The sequence below is a fragment of the Microcebus murinus genome, chromosome 9 (genome assembly GCF_040939455.1).
Source record: "Microcebus murinus isolate Inina chromosome 9, M.murinus_Inina_mat1.0, whole genome shotgun sequence".
Taxonomy (NCBI): domain Eukaryota; kingdom Metazoa; phylum Chordata; class Mammalia; order Primates; family Cheirogaleidae; genus Microcebus; species Microcebus murinus.
The window spans coordinates 83711413-83734476 of NC_134112.1; the positions used below are offsets into that span (position 1 = coordinate 83711413).

The 23064-nt window shown below is 52.6% G+C and overlaps 1 protein-coding gene across 1 annotated transcript in view; it reads right to left on the reverse strand.

Annotated features, from left to right (window-relative positions):
• Positions 1 to 23064, reverse strand: part of PLXNA4 (plexin A4) — a 424461-nt gene that overhangs the window by 95363 nt on the left and 306034 nt on the right. The window contains exons 6-9 of the mRNA XM_012739739.3: positions 14160 to 14283; positions 13309 to 13462; positions 11998 to 12097; positions 9762 to 9876 (exon numbers count right to left, since the gene is read on the reverse strand). Of these exons, the coding sequence (XP_012595193.1) occupies positions 9762 to 9876; positions 11998 to 12097; positions 13309 to 13462; positions 14160 to 14283 (493 nt within the window). The remainder of the gene's footprint in view (positions 1 to 9761; positions 9877 to 11997; positions 12098 to 13308; positions 13463 to 14159; positions 14284 to 23064) is intronic.

Below are 23064 nucleotides of genomic sequence, written 5' to 3' on the forward strand. Positions count from 1 at the left end.
AGCTGCGCCCTCACGGCCCGGCTGCACCATCACGGCCCCACTGCGGCAAGATGGGGATGTGGGACCCTCAGATGAGAGAGTGACTTTGGGAAAGGGCTGAAGCTGGGAGTTGGAGTGGAGGAGAGCAGATCCTGGAAGAGCCCTGACTCCACCCTCCCTGTGCCTGAGCCCAGGTGGCTTTCCCTCCCCAGAAGCAGGGACAAGCCCGCCCTGCCCTCCGGACACATCCCAGAAGGGAACCAGGTCTGTGCTCAACTGGGCCTGAGAGCCAGGAAGCACTGGCGCCTTTCGCCTCCTCCTCCCTCATCAACGCGCTGCTGCCAACCGATAGTGCGCCGAGGGTGCCAGGGATCCCAGGGTCCTCTGACCAACCTAAGGGACCCCATCTACTTTGCAAAGGAGAAACTGAGACAGGGAGAGAAAAAGCAATGACTCAGTACCAGCAGATGAGCTGAAGAACTCAGGTGCCAGCTACCTGGGTGGCCAAGCTTCCTGCCTGAATGGGAGGGGCGAGCTCCCAGGTGGGCAGGACAGCTCTGGACTGGTTGGTGGGTCCATGAGGGTCACCTGAGTCCAGCAGGACGTGGGAGCTGGGCTGGGACCCTGCCTGGGGGCCGGACTGCTCTGTCCAGGACATGGGCAGAAGCAAAAGCCTCTCTGTCCCCTGCACCATCCTCACTGAGGCTGTGCTGAGCTCTCTAATGAGTCCTGATTACCGGTGGCCCCATAAAGGCCTAGTTTGCATATAAAAAGGTTGGCAGCACTGAGAGTAAGTTCATTAATAATAATTGGAGAGGCCCAGGGCTGGGCTGGGCACATTTTCCTCTAGTGGCTGTTGACTGACCCCAGAGTCTCTCCTAATTGAAATGTAAAATGGCAATTTTCCCCCAGGCAACAAGGCATGGAGAGATCATGCCACCACCCTGCCCCTTCCTGGCTCCAGCAGGCCTGGATTCCGACCTGCCCCTTGCTGAGATTCCAGACGCAAAATCGCCTACGGATCAGACACAGGTGGGACACCTCAGAGACACTCCCACGTGCCTTCCCGCCTGGAGCCTGAGTCCTGTCCACAGTCCCACTCACCCGACCTCTGTGTGGGCCAGAGAGCCCGGCTGGGGCGCCGCATGATGGAGGGCAAGTCTGGCGTCCTGCTCAATTCAGTCTTGAAACGTGCTCGTACCATTGCTCGCCTTAACTATGCACGGGAATTAAAATTTCCTCCGATCTTTCCCCCAGCCCAGACTATGTCGCCCCTATCTGTCCCTTTTCCCACCCCATTTCCAAGGACCCATCTCTCTCAGTCCTGTCCTGCACTCCTCCGTAAACACCCAGCATTTCTGATTTCCCGTCATCCAGCCTCTTCCACGTCCTGCGTCGAGCCTGCCTAACTGCAACAGCTCCACGTGCCCCAGATGCAGGGGGCACGGAAGGGAAGAGAGGTCCCCGCTCCGGCCACTGCTCCCATAAAGGCTGCCTCCTCTTCTGGGAGGTGACATCTGCCAATGGGAAAGGACCCAAACTCTGTAAAATAATTTAAAGAAGTTTATTCCAAGTCTGAGGACCATGGGCCGGAGCCACGCCCAAGGAGCCTTGAGCAAGTGGACTCACCGTGGCTGGGTTACAGTTTGGTTTTACACATTTTAGGGAGACAGGAATTACATGTCAAGTCATAGATCAATACGTGGAAAGAGTACATTGGTTTGGCCCCAAAAGGCGGGACATCTCAAAAGTGGGCATTACAGGTCATAGGTGGGTTTAAAGATTCTTTGATGTGTAAGTGGTTACAGAAACGAAGCTTTGTCTAAAGGCTTGGAATGTTTTAAGTTAAGATAAGGAAGTCTGCTAGTCAAAGACAGCGCTGGACGTATACCCAGGCTCAAGTGATCTGTCAAGTAAACTGCAGTGTGGTTCAAGCCCTCCCCTGTGTAGCCCTCGGCCTGTTCATGAGTTACAAGAGATATCTCCAAGATGGAAAGAGGGCACGATGAGGCATGTCTGACCTCCCTTCTCATGGCCAGCATCTCAGCTTTAGGGTATTTCTGAGATCCCCTTGGCCAAGAGGGCATCCATTCAGTCAGCTGAGGGGCTTAATATTTTATTTTAGTTCACAGGTCCTGAAGTTGTGTGCCCATCCCTAAACTGTAAGCTCAGAGACAGACCCACCAGCCAGCCACATGGACTTGAGCAAGGACCTTTGAACCCTCTGGGTCTCTGCACCCATAAAATGATGCAGCTGGTTTAGACTACATGACTTTTATGGTCCCTGGGATAGTGTGACTTAAGAAATATACATTTGGTCTTTGTTCCTGGCTGCTGTCACAATGCTTCTAAAACCCATGGAATTTTCTGAGTGATTGAGGTGAGAGGAGCATCTTTTGTCACTCATAATAAGCCCATTCCAACCACACCAGAGCTGATGCTGATGAGGTGACTCTTTGAGGAGGAGGGCATGTTCCTGGCACTTCACACCCCTCCTCTGGGGAAGGGAGAGGGGCTGGAGATTGAATTCAGTCACTGAGGGCCAATGAGTTAATCACTCAAAGGAACCTCCATAAAAACCCTAAATGAAGGGGGTCGAGAGCTCCCAGGTTGGTGTCCTGCCTGGACAGGGCATGGGAGCTCCATTCCCCTTCCCCAAACCTTGCCCCGTGCACCCCTTTCTCTTGCCGTTCGTCTTCCTCCTTTGTATTAAATAATAAAAGTAAATATGAGTAAATTTATAGCCGGTTGGTCAGAAGCACAAGTGACAACCCCAGAGTTGAGATTAGTGTCTGAAGTGGGGGCGGCCTGGGGGGACTGAGCCCTTTAACTTGTAGGATCCGATGCTATCTCCACGGAGAGAAAGCGACAGGATTGAATTGCACTGTCAGCTACCCAGGAGGTGTCTGCAAAGGGCTGGAAATCGCTCCATGTGGAAAAAGCCCACACACATGGTGTTGTGAGTGTAAAGTATAGAGAAGAACAGTTCGTTTTCCTTTTAGTTCCAGTTCCATTATCGACCCAACAGATAACCTGGGATATACCATTATATAATCTTTCTGAAGCTCAGTCTCCCCATCTGTAAAATGGGGATAACAATACCTGTCCAAGTAGCCCAAAAGGTGGCATTCAAAACACCAACCAAGGAGTTAGGGGAGTGGAGGTTTTATGGGAATGTGGGCCTCCTGGAGGTGGCTATTTACCTGCCAGTAGGGACATATGTTAATATTTTAATGATCAGTACATTGCAGCCTGGTGTGGGCATCCATTTGGGCGTAGCTCTTGGAGGCAGCATGGGATTATGATTCTGGTTAACAAGAGTAACTCAGTACAGGGATTCAGTCCAGGGCACACCCACCACCTCCATCACCTACCACACATGTATTTTCCCTTGTGCTATACTGTTTCATAGCACCACACGTGTATATGTTCCAGATGGAGGAACTAAGGACATCAGTGACCTCACTCGGAATCCACAGTAAAGATGAGCACAATATTTTCACCCAATCATCTTCCTGACTTTTCTCCACGGATGATAATCTAGCCTTCACACAAAGCTCCTCCAATACCTACTGCCCTGTTCTTTTCAAGGAGGCTGTTTCTCTCAACTCTTTATTTGAAAGGGCCAGCTATTGGAGAATGGAAACACCTGTATTTAACAAGATTATTTGGAGACAAAGGCGCATCATAAAAACCGGGCCCCCTTGGAGGCTGTTTTGCCTGTGGCTGCATTCTGCAGTTGTGAGGGTGGACTGGGGTCTGGATTGGCAGTGGCGGTGGCTCATCACGCAGGAGGTAGCTCCAGTGAACTCCAGGTCAACTGTCAAGCAATGTTTTAGCCTCCACTTACATGCACACAAAATAAAGATCGCACAGCTAATTGCAGAGAGCAGGAACACAACACCCAAGTATGGGAGCGAGAAAGATGCCTTTCTATCCAGCATGTCCAGGATGTCAGTGACTGCTTTATACAGAGGTTTCATTGCATATTTAAATAATTGAACAAGGACATAAAGAATGTGGCATAGCAGGGAGAGAAAAGGCTGCCTTCGGGGCTGGTGCTGCCTGGGGAAGGGGGTGCAAGGCCCGTGAATTTACAGCCCCCAGTGTGCTTACAAGATGAGGGAGGGCTCTAATTCTCCTATTGCTACAGCAAGATTGGGGGAACCGGAGCTCCAGGGGAGAGCAGGACCAGGGGGCAGCTAAGGAAGAAGTGATTTGTAGGTCACCTCTCCTCCCCCCAAGTCACCTCAGCCCTCATCAATTCCAAAGACAAGCCAGCCCTAGCCCCAACCACCCCCAAAATTTACACTCACCTGCTCAGAACCATGGTGCCCAATACGAAAATGTAACGCGCCATATATTTTCTTGCTGTTTCTCAAGTTTATAATGCCATTAGCGTGATCTACGATGGGCTGGTTTATGGAGAGCAAAGTAATAATACAAAAAGGAAATGCCCATAACCTTAAGGGGGGAGGGGCAGATGAGATTGATGGAAAGTGCAGTTGTCTGGAGAAATGGCAGCCCAGTAATTGAATACCCGGAGTGGGGAGCGGTGCATGGGTGGGAAGCAAGTTCTTTAGTGGGATTTGGCTTTGTTTTCCCACAGGAGGGTGAAAGGCACGGCAGGGGTGGTTTTGTTCCCTTAGGTGGGATGCCAGGAACGCTTCCCCTGTAAGAAAGGAAGTGGCATTGCTAAAGGGGTGATTTCCCTCCCAAGCCCAGCTGGGGGCAAATGCCCATGGTCTGCCCCTGTTTCCCAGCATGGGGCTTATTTCAGCGCTGGGGCAAGCTGCTGTCCAGGAGCTAGGACTTTCCCGGCCTTGCCAGGGCTTCAGGCTTGGAAAGGACTTGACCCTTAGGACACCAGATTGCATGATACGAGTCCTGGCTCCAGATTGCTTTTCAGGGGACTAGGGGTCGGAGGAGATGTTGGGAGAAGCTTTCAAACACAGCTTTGTAAATCAAATAGAATTCATTTTGCCTTCTCTGATCTTACAACTATTCTCTGGAGTAAGCTCGCTGGTTGAACTTCAAGAGGAGAGGCATTGCAGGGAACTTCCTCTGTGAGCCTGTACACCTGTGGGCCAGATGTGCTTTGCCTTCCTAGCAGAGCCCGTCCAGTCTGACGCCCAGAGAACAGAGTTCCAACAGCTTCCACTTTGCTTTTCCGTTTAGACAAAAAGCAAAATAGTCCACTGAGGACACATTCTTGCCACTGGATTTGCTTTTCCATAGAAGTGCATCTTTGTTCCCCAAGAATCACTGTTATTAAGAGGGTGGGCCTCATGGGCAGTTCAGGTCACTCTGTGGAGGACCAGGGGGTTCCAAAGCCACTTGGGGACCAGTGTCTCCTCCCGATCGGTGGAGGTGTGGGCGTGGCTGTTCATGGCTGCCCCAGTGAAAGGCCACTCAGGTGGGGAGCAAACACCAGCCTCAGATGATACTGGGGGAACGGGACTGAGGGCAGGGAGACACTGTCACCCCGTCTCAGTCTCCCCTCCCCTTCTTCTATCTGGTACCCAGGCTCTGGTGGCTGATCTGAAGACCCAGGGCTGTTACCACAATGCCATCATTAATTGAAACAAAATCATTCCTTGTAACTGGAATATAGTTACTATAAACGACATATGTTATTGGACATTCTATTTCTAATAATTGTAATTATATTGGAATAATTGCCATTAATATAATAATAACAAGGATCGACCAGTTCTCTGTTCCAGACCAATAACCTCACCTGAACACCCTCTTTGTTCAGGATAAAAAAGGAGGCAATTCAACATCCCTGGCAACAGCCAACAAAGCCAATGCTGAAATGGAAGACGCCAGATGAAAGCATTCCTGGGCATGCAAGATGGTGCTGCATAGATGAAAGCCACCTGGCAGCCTCACTCATAGCTAATAAAAGGACATTGTCTGTGCCCCCTACCCTCACTCAAAGGGGGAAAGGAAATGAAAATCCAGGCACTCCAGAAGAATCACTGGGGCCTGGGGATATCTTCATTCTAAGAGGGAGGGTTTTGGCCTGGCTGTCCAGGGGAGCTACAGGCCTGGAGGGTACAGTCACCCTGTTAGGTGCAGCCTTGACACTCACCCAGCCTTGACACTCACATGTCTTGGGTGTGGATTTCTCCTAGGTGCTTTCCAGCTTGTTTCTACTTATAATTACAGAGCCTTAGCAAGCATGTAGACTCCATTTTACAAACCTCTAACTACAGATCTGCAGAGATCTTGTTCACCTTTAGACCTCTCACAATGCCTTGAGCATAGGCAATGCTTGGGTAGTGACGAATGAACAGCTACATCATAGCCAAACTCCACAGTATCGTGCTGTGATTAAGCCCTTCTGGAGTGGCAAGAGGACAATAGTGACTAATGGCTTCCACAAAATCACCCCTCAATTGTGTAGTTTTCTTTTCCACCCCATACTCCTGCTACTGTCTCTTCCTAGAGATATATACAATCTTGCTCCACATAGCAATGTTTGAGTCAATGATGGGTTGTATATATGACAGTGGTCCCATAAGATTATAATACTGTATTTTTACTGTACCTTTTCTATGAATATGTTTAGATACATAAATACTTACCATGTGTTACACCTGTCCACAGTATTCAGTGCAGAAATATGCTGTACAGGTATATAGCCCAGGAGTGATAGGCTATACTGCACGGCCTCGGTGTGTAGTAGTAGGCTGTACCATGTAGGTTTGTGTAAATATAGTCTATGACGTTTGCAAGACAAAATTGTCTAATGATGCATTTCAAAGAACATATCCCTGTTGTTAAGCAACACATGACTGCATAACATTAAAATATATGTATACTTATAATGCAAAAATATAAGGAACAGAACTAACACATTAAAAAATCATCATGCTTCCATTAGCAGCTGGGGACTTTGTTTTGAGTTCTGAGGACAAGGACCTCCCTCTACTAACTCAGAATGGCTGGAGTCAGTCAATAGTCCACAAGTATTTATTCACTTATTTCCCCTCTGCTACCTTCACTTGCAAGAGGCCACCGCAACCACCCCCCATGAGCGGTCCACTCCGGCTTTTCCTCCATGCTCACATTGAAAATGGTCCTGATGTGGAGCCAGGTAGAATGTGGTCTCCACTCCTGCACCAGAAGCCCACCCTGAGAGCTTCCTTCACTCAGAATAAACCAACATCCAAGGTGAAGAGCAGCCAGAGTTTCTGCCATGTGACAGTGTGATAGGGAGGTTTGGGCGGTTCCAAATTACCCTGAGTCTGTCACTGTCACGGCCGGCCAGGCTCACACAGCACAGCCCACACGTGATGCCAAGGATTGAAGGGCAGTGGCAGTGGGTTAGTCCAGCTCTGCACCCTTTCACGGGCCATGATTTTCCAGGCCAGTTCCTTTCCTGGGGGCCCCGAGATACGTTCTTCTACAGGGGTTCCTGCATTGCCCTGGGAACCAGGGTGGGCTCTTATTTTATTCTCTCCTAGTTCTTTTTTCGCCCCTGAGTAGCAGATGCAAGCTCCTTTTATACATTTAAAAGAAATTTAGCACAAGAGGAGCAAACAAGAAAGAAAAAGCAGAAATTTAAAAAGCTCCTCCAAGGTAATTAAATGATTAGAGGCCTTCGAAATCCACCAGATAGCTCAATTGTGTTTGCTTTCATTTTATTCTCAGGCCTCTCTGCACATAAAACCTCTGCCAGATACACCAGTCTAGAGAGCTGGAGAGAAGCTGAAAACCACTTCGTCTTAACTCCCAGCAAGTTATTTGCAGGTTTCAGACCAAAACAAGAACAGGATACTTCCTGGAACCCTGTTCCTGGCCCTGGTGGGCCAACCTGCCCCAAGACAAAGGCCTGGCTGGGTTGATGAGATGGTGCAGCCTTTTATCAGCATTTGCATGCCCAGACGGTGTCCTCGGCTCTCCTACCCACATCTCTTATTACCTTTAGGTCCGTGTTGTCTTTGATTCATAAACATGAGATTCACACTCCTACTTTAAAGCCAAGATGTAACCCCTTTACTCCCTTTCCCTCTAAAGGGACAGTCTAGGGCTGGGTCTCTTTTGCTGACTGTGAATCTAGAGTAGTCACTTCCAGCCAGGGACAGACCCTGCTGTGGAGGGAGAGGGGCCATGTCCGAGCCTTCCGCAGTCTCTTCCCGTTTCCTGCAAGGAACTCGATGGGAGTCGAGGCAGGTTTTTGGTCTTTCTCCGGCTTTCCCGACTAATACATGTGGCAAAGGTTTTAAGCGTGGAGAGGTCCCAAGAATAAAATGAAATCCAAACAGTTGCACTATCTGAAGTATTTCAAAGGTCCCCAATCACTTCATTAGCCCGATGGGTGTGTTCCCATTTCTGCTCTTTCTCTCCCGTTTGCTCCCTGGCCCTCTACTCGATCCAGATCTTTCTCTCCCCTGACGACTTCCCCACTCCTGGTCTTCACCTCTAAGATGAATTGCTCTGCCCACGCTGCACCTACGGAACTCCTGCCCAGCCATCCAGGCCCGGGCTAAATGGGATCTGGGGCTTGGGTTTTCTGATGGCTAAGCACGGTGCCGTCACCTCCCCTGCGCCAGAGGGGCCCAGTAAAGCAGGGGTCAGTATGGGGTGTGCACCGACCTTCCCTTTCAGCCTCGGGTATCAGACAGCTTCCCTCCTGCCATGAGGGTTTGGCCAGAGGCAGGGTTCCCAGTGGAAGACTAGGGTCAGGGAGGGAGTGAAGGCCCTGGATGGGCCTGTCTGTCCTCTCTATGCCCCTGGCTTCCTGCACCTGCACAGCCCCTGCTGTCACAGCTGTGGGGCTTGCCACATGGTCATGGCACCTGTGTGGGTGTGTGAAGGGGGCTGGAAGGTACATCCAAGCTGGGGCTGGGATGGAGATGCTGGGGCCTGTTGAGTTCAACATTGCCTGAGAGAGTGCAAAACACTGCGGTGTCTGGACAACAGCAGACTTTCCCGAAGTGTTTTCATGCCTGTTACCTTTGAGGTCCTCACACACAACTCTGCATTCTAAGAGAGGCCACAGCATTGGCAGAATGCATTTTTACTATGGTGACAAAGAGTTTTCAAGGAGAAGAATAAAAATTAGGAAGGAATAGAAAGACAATGTCTTAACGTCTTAAACTTGGACCAAAACTCTATCTCAGTGATTTTCCAAACTGGACCAAGCCTCAGAATCACCTGGAAGGCTTGTGCAAGCCCAAATTGCTGGGCCCCAACCACATAGTTTCCCATCCAGTTAGTCTGGGGTGGAGGAAAAGACTGCCTTTCTAGCAAGTTCTTAGCTGATGTGGACGCTGCTGACCTGGGAACCACACTTTGAGAACCACTGCTCTGGTTCCTAAATTGACCATCCTTTCACTCTATTTCTCTTTCTCTCTTTTACTCAGTTTCCTCTCCTTGGTCCCAGACCTTCTCCGTAAACAGTGCTTGAGAAAGAGCTGAGGAGCCTGCATGCAGTCCTGCTGCGCACTCACAATTACTTCTATGACACAACCACACTCTGGAATTATTCCAGAACTCACCTAGCATGTGCATCCTCCTCCTGGAGGGACCTGACATACATCTTTGTCTGTAACTGAACTTCCCAGGCTGACCTGAACCCCTGGTCCCAGCACAGAGCTTGGCTTGTTTACTGCTCTCATGAGTGGTCCCGTAAGAGCCAGGGCTGGGGAGGAAGGGTATGGTTCTGCAGGGTTTTCCTTTGGTTTCTCCTCTTAAGGGAAGGCCTGCTGTGTAGACCCTGTGCCCACAGTAAGTGGCACTCACCACTGGCCACACTGGGGGGGACCTACCTCAGGCAGCTTCACTCGGCCCTCCTGGAAGGAGCAGGTCTTGGGGTCGTGGGTGCAGACGTGCCTGTATTTACACCAGTGGCAGCGGTACGGGCTCTCCACGCAGGACAGGCACCTGGGCACAGGGGAGGAACCTGGGTGAGCTCAAAGCAGAGGACCTAAGCCTCTAGGGTCTAGCAAAACATTTTTAATATTCAGAGAAACCACTTCAAATGCTCAGGAAGAGCAGATCTCATACAAATCCACCCCCGTACTCCCCAAGTCCTCAGGAAGCTGAGAGTCTCTGGCCGCCCCCCTTCCCCATATGTAGCTGACAACCCTGGTCCTCCAGGGCCTAATGAGCCCATCCCCATCCCTGCAGGATGACATCCTCCTTGCTGAAGGGGGAACGATAAGGTCTGAAATAGAGGAGCTTGTCTGGAGAGACCGTTAGTGTTGGGGCAAAGAAAAAAATCAGGTTTTAATTCAGATTCACTCTGGGTCTCAGCCGGCAAGGGCCCATGTGGACACCCCTGGCAGAGGGAGGCAGTGAGGCTGCTATCCCAGGATGATGGGCTCCTCCACAGTGGGCAACCTTGCCTGCCACTGCCCTTGACCCCCAGGAAAACAAAGCCTCCCTGTAAGAGCTCCGCATTGCTCAGAAACCCCACATGGCTCCCTTTCCCCAAAACTCAAATGTCTCTCTACACAGGCTAAGCCCTTCAGGGTGTCCAGGTCTACTGTCCTCACAGGGGTTTGTCGCTTTCACCATGAACAGGTCACGCTCTCCCCACACACCGTCCCTCCACCTGGAGCGCGACTCCTCCACCAGGCACCTCCTTGACTGAGGCGGAGCTGTGCACCCTGGCCCCTCCTCCCACGCATCTCTGTTGACAGCTCGGGACAGCACTGGCCTGGTGGCATTAACCTCACTGTTAACTGTCTGGCCCCTCCACTGGGCCGTGAACTCTCGGGGGCGGGGAGGGAGCCTCCGAGTTGCATTCACGTTTGACTCCTCCGCATCTGTGAGGAACACACTGCCTTGCACACAGTGAATGCTTAAAGCCGTTTTATGGACTGAGTGGAAACTTCACACATGATTTCACCCACCTACTCTGCCTCCTCAGAGGGGCAGGCAGGGAGGGAGAGATTAGGCCACCACCCATAGCAAAGCCAGGGGCTGCTGCGTGGCCAGCGGCAGGAGGAGAATCCCACTGCTGAAGCAGCTCACTGTTGGCTGGGAGGGCGGGATGGCTCCTTACTTGGGGCCCAAAGACAGCCAAGCTCTGGACTCACAGCTGCCATTACCAGATCTGTGAACCCTAAAATTCTACCAACCCAGAGCCCCAGCACGCCTGTGGTGTGGTCAGCTGCCCATCCTGGCCGGACAGGAGACAAGAGCAGCGTGTTAAAGCAAGCAGGCTTTGGAGGTCAGGTCCCAGCAGTGCCGAGACGCAGCTCTGAATGCTGCGGTCCTTAGAACGGCCCTTTTAACCCTCATGGCCGTCCTGGGGTTGGGCAGAGCTGATATTCAGGGCTGGCAGCCAGCACAGTGTCCCAGCCAATGACTGCTCCTGCCACGCCAGCTGCTGAACATTTGTGTGACATCCTTGGAAGAGGCGCCACTGCTTCCCTGTTGCCAGAGGACACTGGGGCACAGGACGGACAAGGTTCCCAGCCAGCCTGACTCCAGAGCCTGAGCCTCTGCCCTCCACGCCTGCTCTTGGTCGGTGGATACCCGAGTCACACAAAGCTGGATTCTGAGCCAGGTTCCTGACCCCCGGCCAGAGCCCGCCCACCCGGCACCCTTCTGCCTCCCCCGGTTCCCACCAGCCTGCGTCCTGGCCCGGCCTGCAGGGCTGTGCAGAGCTGAGCACCAGGGGAGTCGTTAGACCACTGCCCTCCCCTGGACACACGTGGGGGCTTCTCTCTCCACTCAGACCCCTCCTCTCCTCTGACCATGGCGCTGGCTGCTCTGCTCCTCAGGTGAGATGTGCCACCCCAGCAGAGGACGGAAATGGCATCAGGTTAGGAATGTGTATCCCAGAGAAGAGGAAGGGGCTAGGGATGTGGAGCATCCACCCCTTGGGTTCTCATCTCTGTTCCTTCCATTCTCTTTCCATTAACCTGTGGGCACCAGAGGAGAGGGCCTGTCTCATTCTTCCACACGGTGGCTCTTGGGGACAGCAGTGGGGTCATATCACTGGATGGACCCAGACTCCAGGAGCAGACAGCTGAGTGAGGCCAGGGCACTTACGAATTGTGAACGCTGCAGTTGTAGAAGACAAAGCTGGTGCTGGCGAAGGTCATGCCCGTCTCCTTGGATTTGAGCTGCAGCTGTACGACGTGGTGATCCCCTGCAAGGCAGAGCCGGCGAGAGGTCAGGGGAGGCCCCTGGCACGGGCCTCAGTGGTGATGTACCTAGGAAAGGGAGCCTGCCCCTGGGAGGCTCTCGGCTGCACCAAGGCTCTGATGCGGCAGGGCCCAGTCCCAGGACAACTCCGAGAGCAGCTACAGAGGGCGGTTCTAGTCTGTCCCCCACCACATTGTATCACTTGTCGCCCCAGGTTGCTCATCTGCCCCATGCATGCACACACACACACAACACACAAACACATGCACGCTCACTCTGACAGGTGCTCAAATGTGCATTCATACATGATGTCCTTGCCAGACTCACAGAATTACACACACATACACACACACACACACAGAGGTTTGCAACCAGGGTGACAAAGATATGCAGACCCTTGGTAATGCGGCCACAAACTACGCACACAGTTTTGCATGTATGTATATGTGCATGTACACACAAGCTTATTCCCCATTTCTGTAAAGGCAGACCCTATTCTGCCACCCCTCCTGCGGGGTCTCAGGGCTCTACTGAGGCAGGAGACCCTGGGACCCCCAGCTGGCGCCAGGGAGGAGCTGGAGCCCATGTTTAATTCACAGCCCTGACCCCAGGCCCCCACTTCCAGCCTTGTTCTCTGCCATCCCTGAGAGCCTCATTAATCAATCAGCTCTGAACAAATGTGACAAGCCCACATGGGAGGGACAACATGTGATCAATCTGCCCAGGCCGGGCTGTCCCTTGCCAGTGTCAAGCCTCTGTCCACTCCCGCCCTCCCCAGTGCAGATGGCCACCAACATCAGGCAGTGCTGGGAAGACAGGTGAGTGTGTGGGGGGAGACAAGGGTCCGTCAGAGACCTGGCTGTGTGGCCTCCCCGTCCTGATCAGCCTCCCGCCTCCACTGCCTGCCAGGCCAACCCCAGTGGGCTGAACTTGACTGCGTGCTCTGCTGGCCTGTCCTGCCTCACCCTCTCTGCAGCTGCTCCTCGCCCAGGAGGTCAAACTTGGACGCAGGCCCGGGGCTGAGACAGGCTGCAGCAGTCACCTCCCAGGGCAGTGGAGGGAGACTGCACCCCCTGTAGCACACCGGCCAACCCACACCCCTTCCTCGGCCCTCCCTGCCCGTAGGCCCCCTCAGTCCCCTGCATCTGTCCTGAGTTCTCCCTGTCCGGGCAGGGGGAGGACGTGCACCCCGCTTTGCCTGCTGGGCCGGCTCACCGTTCTCCGTGAGGATGCGGGGCATCTCCGTGGCTGCGGGGGAGTAGCACTGGATCTGATTGCCCACCACCAGCCCATCCATCTCTGACAGGTCCTCAAAGGTGCAGTTGACGCCAGCTGACAGCTCTGGGACATTGTATGTCTCCAGGACCAGCTGGGAACAGCCGGGCACGGGGAGAGGAAGGAGGAGGAGGAGGGTGGAATGGGGAAAGGAAGGGTGCAGAAACAGAGAGAAAGAGGGAGAGGGAGAGAGATCATGGGGAAGAAGAGACAGAAAGCACGAGGCAGTATTAGTGCGGAGAAGAGGCCCTGTTCATCACAGGAGCACTCGGAGGTCGGGGTGAGATGTAAAGGAAACCCCATCAGAATCTGAGCGGATTCGGCCCAGGAAGCGGAAGCGTTTAGGGGATTTCTGTGGTGAGAACACGAGCAGGGCTCAGGTCTTACTGGCCAAGTTCCTCTTCCATTGTCCCCAGTTCCAGCAAAGTGGCAACACCCACCACCTAGTGCCCAGTGCCAGGACTTGGGCGTCACCCACGCCCCTTTCTCCCTCTGCACATACGTCTTTCTCATTTTATAGACCATCATGTTGTTCCCAACACCCTTTTTACATTTTTGATCATTTTAAGTGACACTGTTCCCTGTCTTTCTACTCTTTACGAGTAGAGCCTCTTCCCCAATATTCCTGTCCCTGTCCCCTGCTGGCATCCCCAGGGACACTCACCCTTCAACACCCCACCCTGATCTAGATCTGCTCTTGCAGGCCATGCTCGGCCCGGCCCTCACCTGGGGCTCAGGTGCCTTCTGGTAAGGAGGCTCTCCCCGCATCCCTGGCCCGCCCCGCCCCTTACCAGCACGTTGTACTGGGAGACGGAGATGTTGCTGGGGTGGACCGTCAGCCGCACACACTGCTTCATCTCCGAGGCAAACCTGCGGGGCTCCCTGGACCGCTCGCAGCGCTCCTTCCGGGTGCACCTGGGAGGGACACAGCGAGAGTTACCCAGGAGATGGCCTTGTGGTCCAGGGTGGGGCCGACACTGACGTTGGGCACTTCCGGCAGCTCTCAGGACTCCGCCAAACTCAGCATGCCCAGAGCTGTCCTTTTGGTTTCCATCCTCAAGCCTGTTCCTCTCCATCCTGGCCACACTTGGAAACATGGTATAACAGTTCCAACCACTTCTTGCCAAACACGGAAACCCTGGAGGCATCCTAACTCCCTTTGCCCCTGGAATCCCACATCGCACAGTCCTGCCTATTCCTCCCCTCCGCTGCTCCTCTGCCTTAGGGCGCCTGAGATGCGTTCTCTCTGTATGTATAGAACACAATATTTCAGACTTCCTGGCCTTCCAACAGGCCGATTCTTCTCTCTGGACTCCCCTTCCCCCACTTCTCCACCTGTCCTACCTTCCCTTCCAGACCAGGCTCAGCCACCAGGCACCTGCAGTCCCTCCTGCCCGCCCTAGGCAAAGAGTGGCCCCGTAGCACTCTGGAGTTTCCTACAGTCTGCAACGTCTTAAATTGTGTGACATTTATCGGGCTGAGTACAGCCCTCTCCTAAGTGTGAGCTTCTCAAAAGCAGCAGCCGATTGATTTTGGAATCCCCTCAGGTAGGCGGGCGGGAGGGAGGGAAGGAAGGATCGGAGGAGCAGAGTGCAGTGTTCAAAAGCAAGCTCTGGATCAGAATCGCGGCTCTACGGCACCGGGCAACTGCTATCTGAGGTTTGCTGTCATTGTTTGATGTCCTGTGCTGTGCAAAGTGTACTGCGTCACAGGTGGACCACATGCGGTGTGACCTGGAATCGTTCAGTTTCAGGGGCTGGGGGGCTTGTGAAAGTTGCACATAAAGAACGTGAACCTCACCCAGATGCACACATCGCATGAAGTCGCTGCAGGGGCGTATCTGAGTTTCGGGGAACGGTACTTAATCCAAATCAGATGAACCTTGAGACCACAGAGCTTCGCCGAGTAGACATAACTCAGAAACTCTGGGTGGCTGATTCCGCTATGGGGTGGGGGCAATCTGGGTCCTGGTAGGGACAAGCTAAGACAAGATACAGCGACACCTGTCCTGAGTTGCTGATCTCTTTGGGTTAAAGAGAAAAGAGGTTGCAGAGGAAGGAAGATGCCAGGAGCTGTTACAGTTTAGTAGGAAAGAGGGATGTGGACCCCACCTGGGGGTGGGGGAAGATGTGGGGAGGGAACATCTGTCTCAAGAAGCAGACAGGTGTGGCACCAGGCAAGGAGACGAGGGAAGGGAGGCACTTGGACACCCTGAGCTGCCATTGGGGTCACTCCCAGGCTCGGGAGAAAGCTGTGGGTATCTCTCCTCGCGTGCTCAGCCACAACAAGAAGGGCAGCCTGAGAGTCCAAGGAAAGAATTTAGCAAAGAAGGAGAAATCACTGTAGGTCATGGACTAAAGCTGCCCCTCCAAGGATGAGGGGAGACACGGGGACAAAGCAGAGGACCTCCCAGTAGAAGTGAGTGCAATGGAAAGCGAGACGCAGTCCTGAGCAATGCAGCCATGGCTATGAGTCCTAAGTGCTTGTCAGGCACTGTGATATGGGTTTAGATTTCATGTCATTTAAGCCTCACAACAATGCCGTGACAAGCCCCACCTTACAGGTCAGGAAACTGCAGGTCACTCGCCTGACGTCACCAGCTAGCCAGAGAGAGTCAGTACTGGGACACAGATGCACTACTAAACCCAGTTTTCTAGTCTTCCCGATGCCCCTTCTGTGTCTTTTGGACAACTTAAACATTTCCCCTCCATCTTTTCCCCTAGGCCACCACTGTTTCTGCCTTCCGCTAGGAAGCACTTTGAATGTTATTGCGACTTGTTGGACAAAGACGAATTCCCCAGGGTGTTTCTAGGAAACCCCATCCCGGGAGTGAAGGGTCAGACGGGAGTCTGGTCACCCCCGTGGCACTCCCTGGCTGCTCTAGCTGACCGACGGCTACGGGAGCGTCTGCCTGAAAGACCTGGAAGTTAATTTACCAGGCCAGATCCTCTGCGAGGACTCCATTACCTTCAGCCATTAAGCTAATGTTATGGACTTTTCCAGAGTGTCTGCGCCGACATCACTATTAATAGTGTTATTACTCCCATTAACAGCAGATCCAGAGAGCCAGTACAGGCTTAAATTATTCACTGACGCCCCAACTTTGAAGTTCCTATTTCCAAGAGCAATCAGTGGGTCTGAAAAATGCCTTTGATTAAATTATGAAGAGGGGTGGAGGGGGGGAATGGAGCTGCTTCCAGGCTAAACATCACCTGGAGTTACCAAATAGAGATTCAGATAGCAAAGAGAGGCCTCTCTCTCTCTTCTGGGGAAGGGGCCAAGGCAAGATGTCTGGCTGGGGGATCAATGCAGAACACGTCCTACCCGTATTGTTTGCTGCTTCCAGAGTTCGTGTGGCTGTATCTTACCACTGCTCCTGAGAGCTGCAAAGTAACTACTCATCTCCTCCTCCCAAATTTAGGTCTTACAGGGAAGCCACCTATAATTTATAATTTAAAACATCCTGTCTAACTGTATAACCTTGGACAGATTACTTAACCTTTTGATGCCTCAGTTTTCTTGTCTATAAAATGGGTATAAAATAGGACCTACCTAATAGGGTTATGAGGATTAAAGGAGATGATGTGAGTAAAGCATTTAGAACAGGGTATAGCTCATAGCAAGCCCTCAATAAGTGTTAGTGTTGTTACCCCTTCTCTGACCTCCTCATTTGACCCCTCCAAACTGGAGCTGATGTAGAAACACAGATCTTCTCCCGATTGGCGCACGGGACAAATCAAAGATAAAAGAAAGGCAAGGCGGCAGCAGTTTTCCTCTTAATGAAGGAGAAGGACAGCCCAGAGGCCAGGAGGGAGACAAGAGGGAGAGGATGGTCCAGGCTGTAGCTCTGTTTTCTTAACAGCTGTCAAAGGGTATTGAGAACTCAGTTATCTTAGTGGAAAGTCAAGTTTAAGGTCAGAGCCAGGGACGTTTTGACATTTCTACTATCCTTCAGGGTCTGGGAGGGAGGAGACTGCCAATGTCCAAAAGCACAGACAATTGACCTTAAATGTGATAGGATAATGGAAGGGGAAGAACGAATTCTCTCTGATTTCCTGCAGGGGCTGTCAAGGGGCTGGCCTCCTGCTTTTCTAGGACTGTGATTCCTGGCGGCCTGGGCGAGAGCTGGGAATTGTGCAAAGGGTTCATTCCTGGCTCCTGGGTGGGGAGGGGGGCTTACACATATCCTTCCAAGGGGCTCCCAGTACTGCCCAAAGGGTGTCCCTCAACTGTAGGGGTACCCTCGAAGGGTTCCTGCTTCATCCATTTCCCGGGTAGGAAAACTGGAGCGTATATGGATTCAGAAAGTGCATACTATGTGCCTTTGAGTTTTCAGACATTTGCCTCTGCCACCGCCATTGTCACCCCTGCTCCAAACACAGACCTGCAGACGGCCAGCAGGAAGCAGGCGACTCGAAGACACACCCGACCCCAGGGTTGGGGTCTGCCCTGCTAACCTTCCTCATACCTCCCCTCCTCACTCCACTTCCCCTGCAGTTTGGCTCCTCCAGGCCCAGATCAGAGGTGCTAAAAGCCCGTGGGGAGAAAGGCCCTGGGCCCCTGCAAAGGGTTATTATTCAAGCCAGTGGTTCCAATGAGATTATCCTCTCTAATGAAGCAGCTACCTCTGCCCTCCCCTAAGCCTGAACTTTCACTGCTGGAGAATTCCCAGCCAAGTGGAAAATTAGAAGGGAAAGGAATGGAGAAAGGAAGGGGGTGAGAGAGAAGGAGAGGGAGAGGAGTGGTGATTAAGTTCTCCAGAAATTAATTCCTAAATACAGTGATAGAAAAATTAACTCCCAGTGCTGCTGGCCGGGCAAACGGATTTCAATTTGGAAATGGGGCCAGGAGTCTGGCCCGGACGAGCCTCCCAGCTGCAGGGATCGTCGCTGGTCTGTCTCCCAGGGCCCCCCGGCAGCATCCGGCAGGCTTGGATGTCAGAATTCACTCTTTACTTCTCTCCAAACCTTCACATTTCACACTGGCCGTGTCTGTGCTTGGAGTGCACGCACCATTTGGGGAATCCACGCTTAGAACGTGAGGGGGCTGAAAAAGAAAGGTGTTGGGTCCTTTCCAGATGGGCCTGATAGACAAGCTAGGAGAATTTAGGGTGCCCGCTCCACTAGGGGATCACGCCTACTCTTTGGTCACTGTCGTCACATCTGGAGTCCCCAACAAGAGAAGAGACTGGATTTCCTAATTTGTTATCCTCGCCCTCTTCGGGAATGACCACAGACATGGGCAGATGCATGTGTGTGGCTTGGAGGAAGGTGAACTAGATAGCACAGGGAGCCCGTCTCGGTAGGTGGGTGTGTAAGACGCTTCTTACAGGAAGGGGTAAACCAGGTGAGCCCTTTCAATGTCACGATTCCAGGATCCAGGGACAGACACTCTGGTCTCATGGAAGCCTAAGTGTTTAGGTTGCTCCACCCAAATAGCTAAGATAAATCCCAAGACAGGAAGCCTGAAGTTATACTATGGTTTTCCCTCTGCCGCCAGCTGCTGCAGCTGAACTTCAACACCACCCCTTTCTCATCTTGAAAGATCCAAAGTTAACCGGAGCAGCCCCCAGTATTCGATCTATCTAGGCCTCCTGCAGGAGGAGGGCACAGGACTTAACAGGAACCGGCAGGTGCAGGGCTCAAGTGGAGGCCCTGGAACTTTCTGGGCTTGTGTAGCAATGAGGGGTCCCATCCCCCTATGAGCGGCTCACACACTGTGCTTGCCGCCTGCACCGAGAAGCCAACCTGGGTCGCAGGTTGGGTTCTTGCCTTAGCTTCCTTTCAGCCACACTTTGAATGAACAGTCTCTTGAACACAAACCTTAGAGGTGGTGGATAAAAGAGACCTCAAGAGATTCCATTTTTATAAGAAACAAAATTACATTTAGCAGTTGCCAGAAGAGAAGGTGAAGTGGGCTCGTGTCTCTCCTGTCTTCATTGGTAGGTAGCACTGTTGGGACCTCTTTATTTCTGCTAAGGTTGAGGAAGGGCTAGGAAAGAGGGGAGTGGGGCAGAGCAGGTGGAGGGAGGGAGAGAATGGCAGGAGAAGACAGGAAGAGAGGAGGAAAGAGCAAAGGCGCACCACGGCGGCTAATCCATTTTCTTTCTATCTATTCGGTGACAAGCAGGATGCTGCTTATTACCTGAGACACAGTCCAACAATTACTCTGATTGTTCCTGATCTACTTCACGCGACACTCTATCCAACAACCCGGTGTTTTCATGTCCATTAATGTCACCAGGTCCAGCAGGCTTGGTTCGGGCAAGCACTTTGCTCTACGCAAGCTGCGTTACTCTGTGCCATGTGGTCCAGTGTGGCGTGATCAGATGAAGTTTGCAACTGCTAGAACATGGGTGTGTACATCTGGACTGAAGCCTCAGAGGGAGCCCAGCTCCTCAGGTGTCCCCAGAGAGCCAAGTCATCAGAGTGGGCGCGGTGCTGATAGCCGGCTTGGACCACAGGGCTTTTCTAATTCCTGTGGGAAGATGGCACTTTTGGCTTACAGGTGTTAAGTGTGTGTTAGGGGATGGGGAGGCAGGGGCTAAGAGAGAAGGAAGTTTCCTTAGGCCATACTGTATGTCTGCTGGGCCATGGAGAGAAAGATTCAGATATACTAGTATCTGGTCTGTGACTCTCCTCTGGACAAGAGGGTGGTGACTTTTTGGTAAAGAGTCAAGGATGACCATAGCATAGACCACAGAGAGTCTGCCGGCAGAAGTGGGTACAGCCACTGCCCATGACTGTGTAGACCTTGTGCAGACAGCCCTAGGAGAGATCATTGACTTAGCAGGTTAGTATTAAGCAGCCCTTCGACATAGGCTAAAAAGACTAGAAATAAAACAAGGTTACGGGATACGCTAAGGAGACACAAGGGAGGACTTTGGAATCTGCACGTCACTAGAGGACACTGGTTGAAGCCGTGCAAGGGGAGGCAGACTTCCCAACAGTGGGCTCGTTCCAGCCTCCCACCACAGTCCTGCAGTCCCAGGAAGGAGAGGAACCGAAGGGGCAGGGGGCCCCCCGGGAGGCCCTGGGGTCCAACCCCAGTGTCTGCTCCCATAGTTACGGTCGTCTAGGTTGCTTCAGGCATGAGCACCTGTCCCGTTCCAGGCCCAGCAAGGGGGCTCGCACATCCATCCCCTCCTTTAATTTTCACAGCTTGGCTGTGGGTGGCTCTTTTTGTTTTCATTCAGAGCTGTGCCTGGGTCTGGCCACGCAGGTTCTCAGTTGCAGCCTGTCCCTCTGCTCAGGGGAGCAGGACGTTGCTTTCTCCTCCTGCCATCTCGGCAGATCCTCTGCACAGAGGGCCAGAAGCGAACCCTGACCCTTGCGGCCCACCCAGAGGAGGGCGTTCTTCCAACGGGAGAAATCTGGAAAGAGGCAGGGTTGTCAGGGACAAGAGGGACACTTCATAACGCCGATCTTATCCTTCCCCTGTGATGTCTTGGGTTACATGTGCCTCCCAGGAGTGACGCTGATGACTTTTCTCAAGAAAGGTAAAGTCTGGGCCAATCAATGTGGCTCGGTCTGCCGGGCGGGATCCTGTTACCTGCCGAGGACGAGACAGGCTTCTTTGCCCGGCTCGGAGCCTTTGTGGGCGCTGGGAGGAGGGGGTGGTCCTGGGCACAGAGAGGCTGGGGACTTGCCAAGCCTGGTCGTCGGAGGCAACGTGACCAGGACAGGAGACAGCTGTCGGGCAGAGGCCAATGGGGCTTGCAGCTGCCCTTTATCTTCACCCAAGTCAGAAACAGGTCAGCCCAGGTATAAAGGTGAGTCCCTATTTTTGAGCACAAGGCTCAAAACTCATGGTCAAATCAATAACCAGCATTGTTGAAGCTGCCGTTGCCATGAGAAACTGGCCGGCCTGGGGGCCAGGCCCAGGGGCTGCAAAGGACAGCAACAGGGCAACCCTCTGTGCTCCTGGCTTGGCAGGTAAGAGCTTCGTGACAATTGAGAGTAGCAGGAGGGAGGATTTAAATTACATGAACATTTCTTAAGCATGTTGTCTGCAACCCACCTGTGACCTTGCTGGTACAAACAGCCCATTCAGCCACATGAGCCACCTGTTTACAGAGGCCCTGACCTTGAACTGCTCACTCATCCTTCATCCGTCTCTCCTTCCCTTTTTCTCTCTTCCTCTCTTGTACTCATGCTCTCTCTCTCTCTCTCTCTCTCTCTCACACACACACACACACACACACACACACACACCCCTTCTGTGTCCTTCTCTCCCACAATGCTACCACCACCTTCCTCCCTACAACCAGGGGCAAAGTTGGCAAAAGTGATTGAGAAGACAGACTTATCTTGACACCTAAGGAACACTTTTCCTGCTGCCATCATCTTCCTGAGGGTCAGGCTTGCTGGGATCACTTAGCAAGCCACAGAGTCCCTTACCACAGGGTCTTGCCCAGGGTGGGAGCCAAAAAGTGAATTGATTCTAGTACAGACTGCAACCCCCTGCCCTGGGTCAGAGGCCTGGTACCCAGGAAGCTTTATGGCAGAGATGACTTAATGTAGTCACCTTGGTAGCCTTGAGCTCAGCACAGTCCCTGGTCTGGGAGGGGCTGGGAGATCTCAGGACAAGTTTGTGGACGTAGCACTTCCTGGAAGCAGGTTAGCCTCCCACACCTGCTACCTGGCTCCCTTCCTAGCACACAGAGACACCCAGGGGCAAGCATCTGCAGGTTCTTTTCCTGTCCTTACTCCTGCACCCACCCTGTTGGCCCCCAGCCCTCTCCCCTCTCTCCTGCTTGGCCCTTTCCTCATGTGTCTCTCCCAGCCATGTGTCTCTCCCAGCCTCTCCTCATGTGTCTCTCTTCATGTGTCTCTCCCATCCCCCCAAAATGACAGGGAGGCCATATCAGGAGAAGCACCGTTCCTTAGGTGCTGTGGTCTGCACCTAAGGAACGAGGGAAGAAGAGCCCACTGGGAAGCCCTGGGAAGGAGCAGGACAGAACTCTGGATGAAGGAATTGTTGTATATCTCGATAGGTGTGGATTACCTAAGTGTTTGCATTTGTCAAAGCTTTGCAAAGTGTACACTTAGGATCTACACATCTTATTCTATGTAAATCTAAAATTATATATTTATTAAAAAACATCTTAGTAATTCAAAGGCCTACTCTCCTTCACTTGCCAATGTGGGTCAGGGGTCTTCCCTTGGTCATTAACCCAGGGAAGGAGGGAGCATGGATTGTGGGGGGCGGTCACAGTTAGCAGGTGGCCTTGGCTATGAGTGCCGTTGGACTTTGTCCTCCTGGAGGATCTGGGTTTCATCAGCTGCATGGGCACAGCCCTGTGCTGGTGTCCGCCTTCATCAGGTGATTCACAAACCCAGGAGGCTCAAGGCTACAGACAACAACACCTTGACCTGGCAGAGCACTTTGCGCTTTCATTACACCCTTTGTGACCTCGTTGTGCCCTCACGCACCACCCAGCGAAGTCCTTGTTCCCCCTCTTTAAAAATGAGGATGCCAAGTTTCTGACATACCGAGTTATAGTCGATCCTTGTTATTTGTGGAGTCCATATTTGTGGAGTCAGCTAATCCCTAATGTGTATTTGTGATCCCCAGATTGGTATCCATGGACACGCACAGAGTGGTGAAGGATTCGGGTCACCTGACACACGTTCCCAGCCAAGGCTGAACAGGGGTCACGCTGCCTTCTTGTCTTAGCGCTCATGCTATACACAA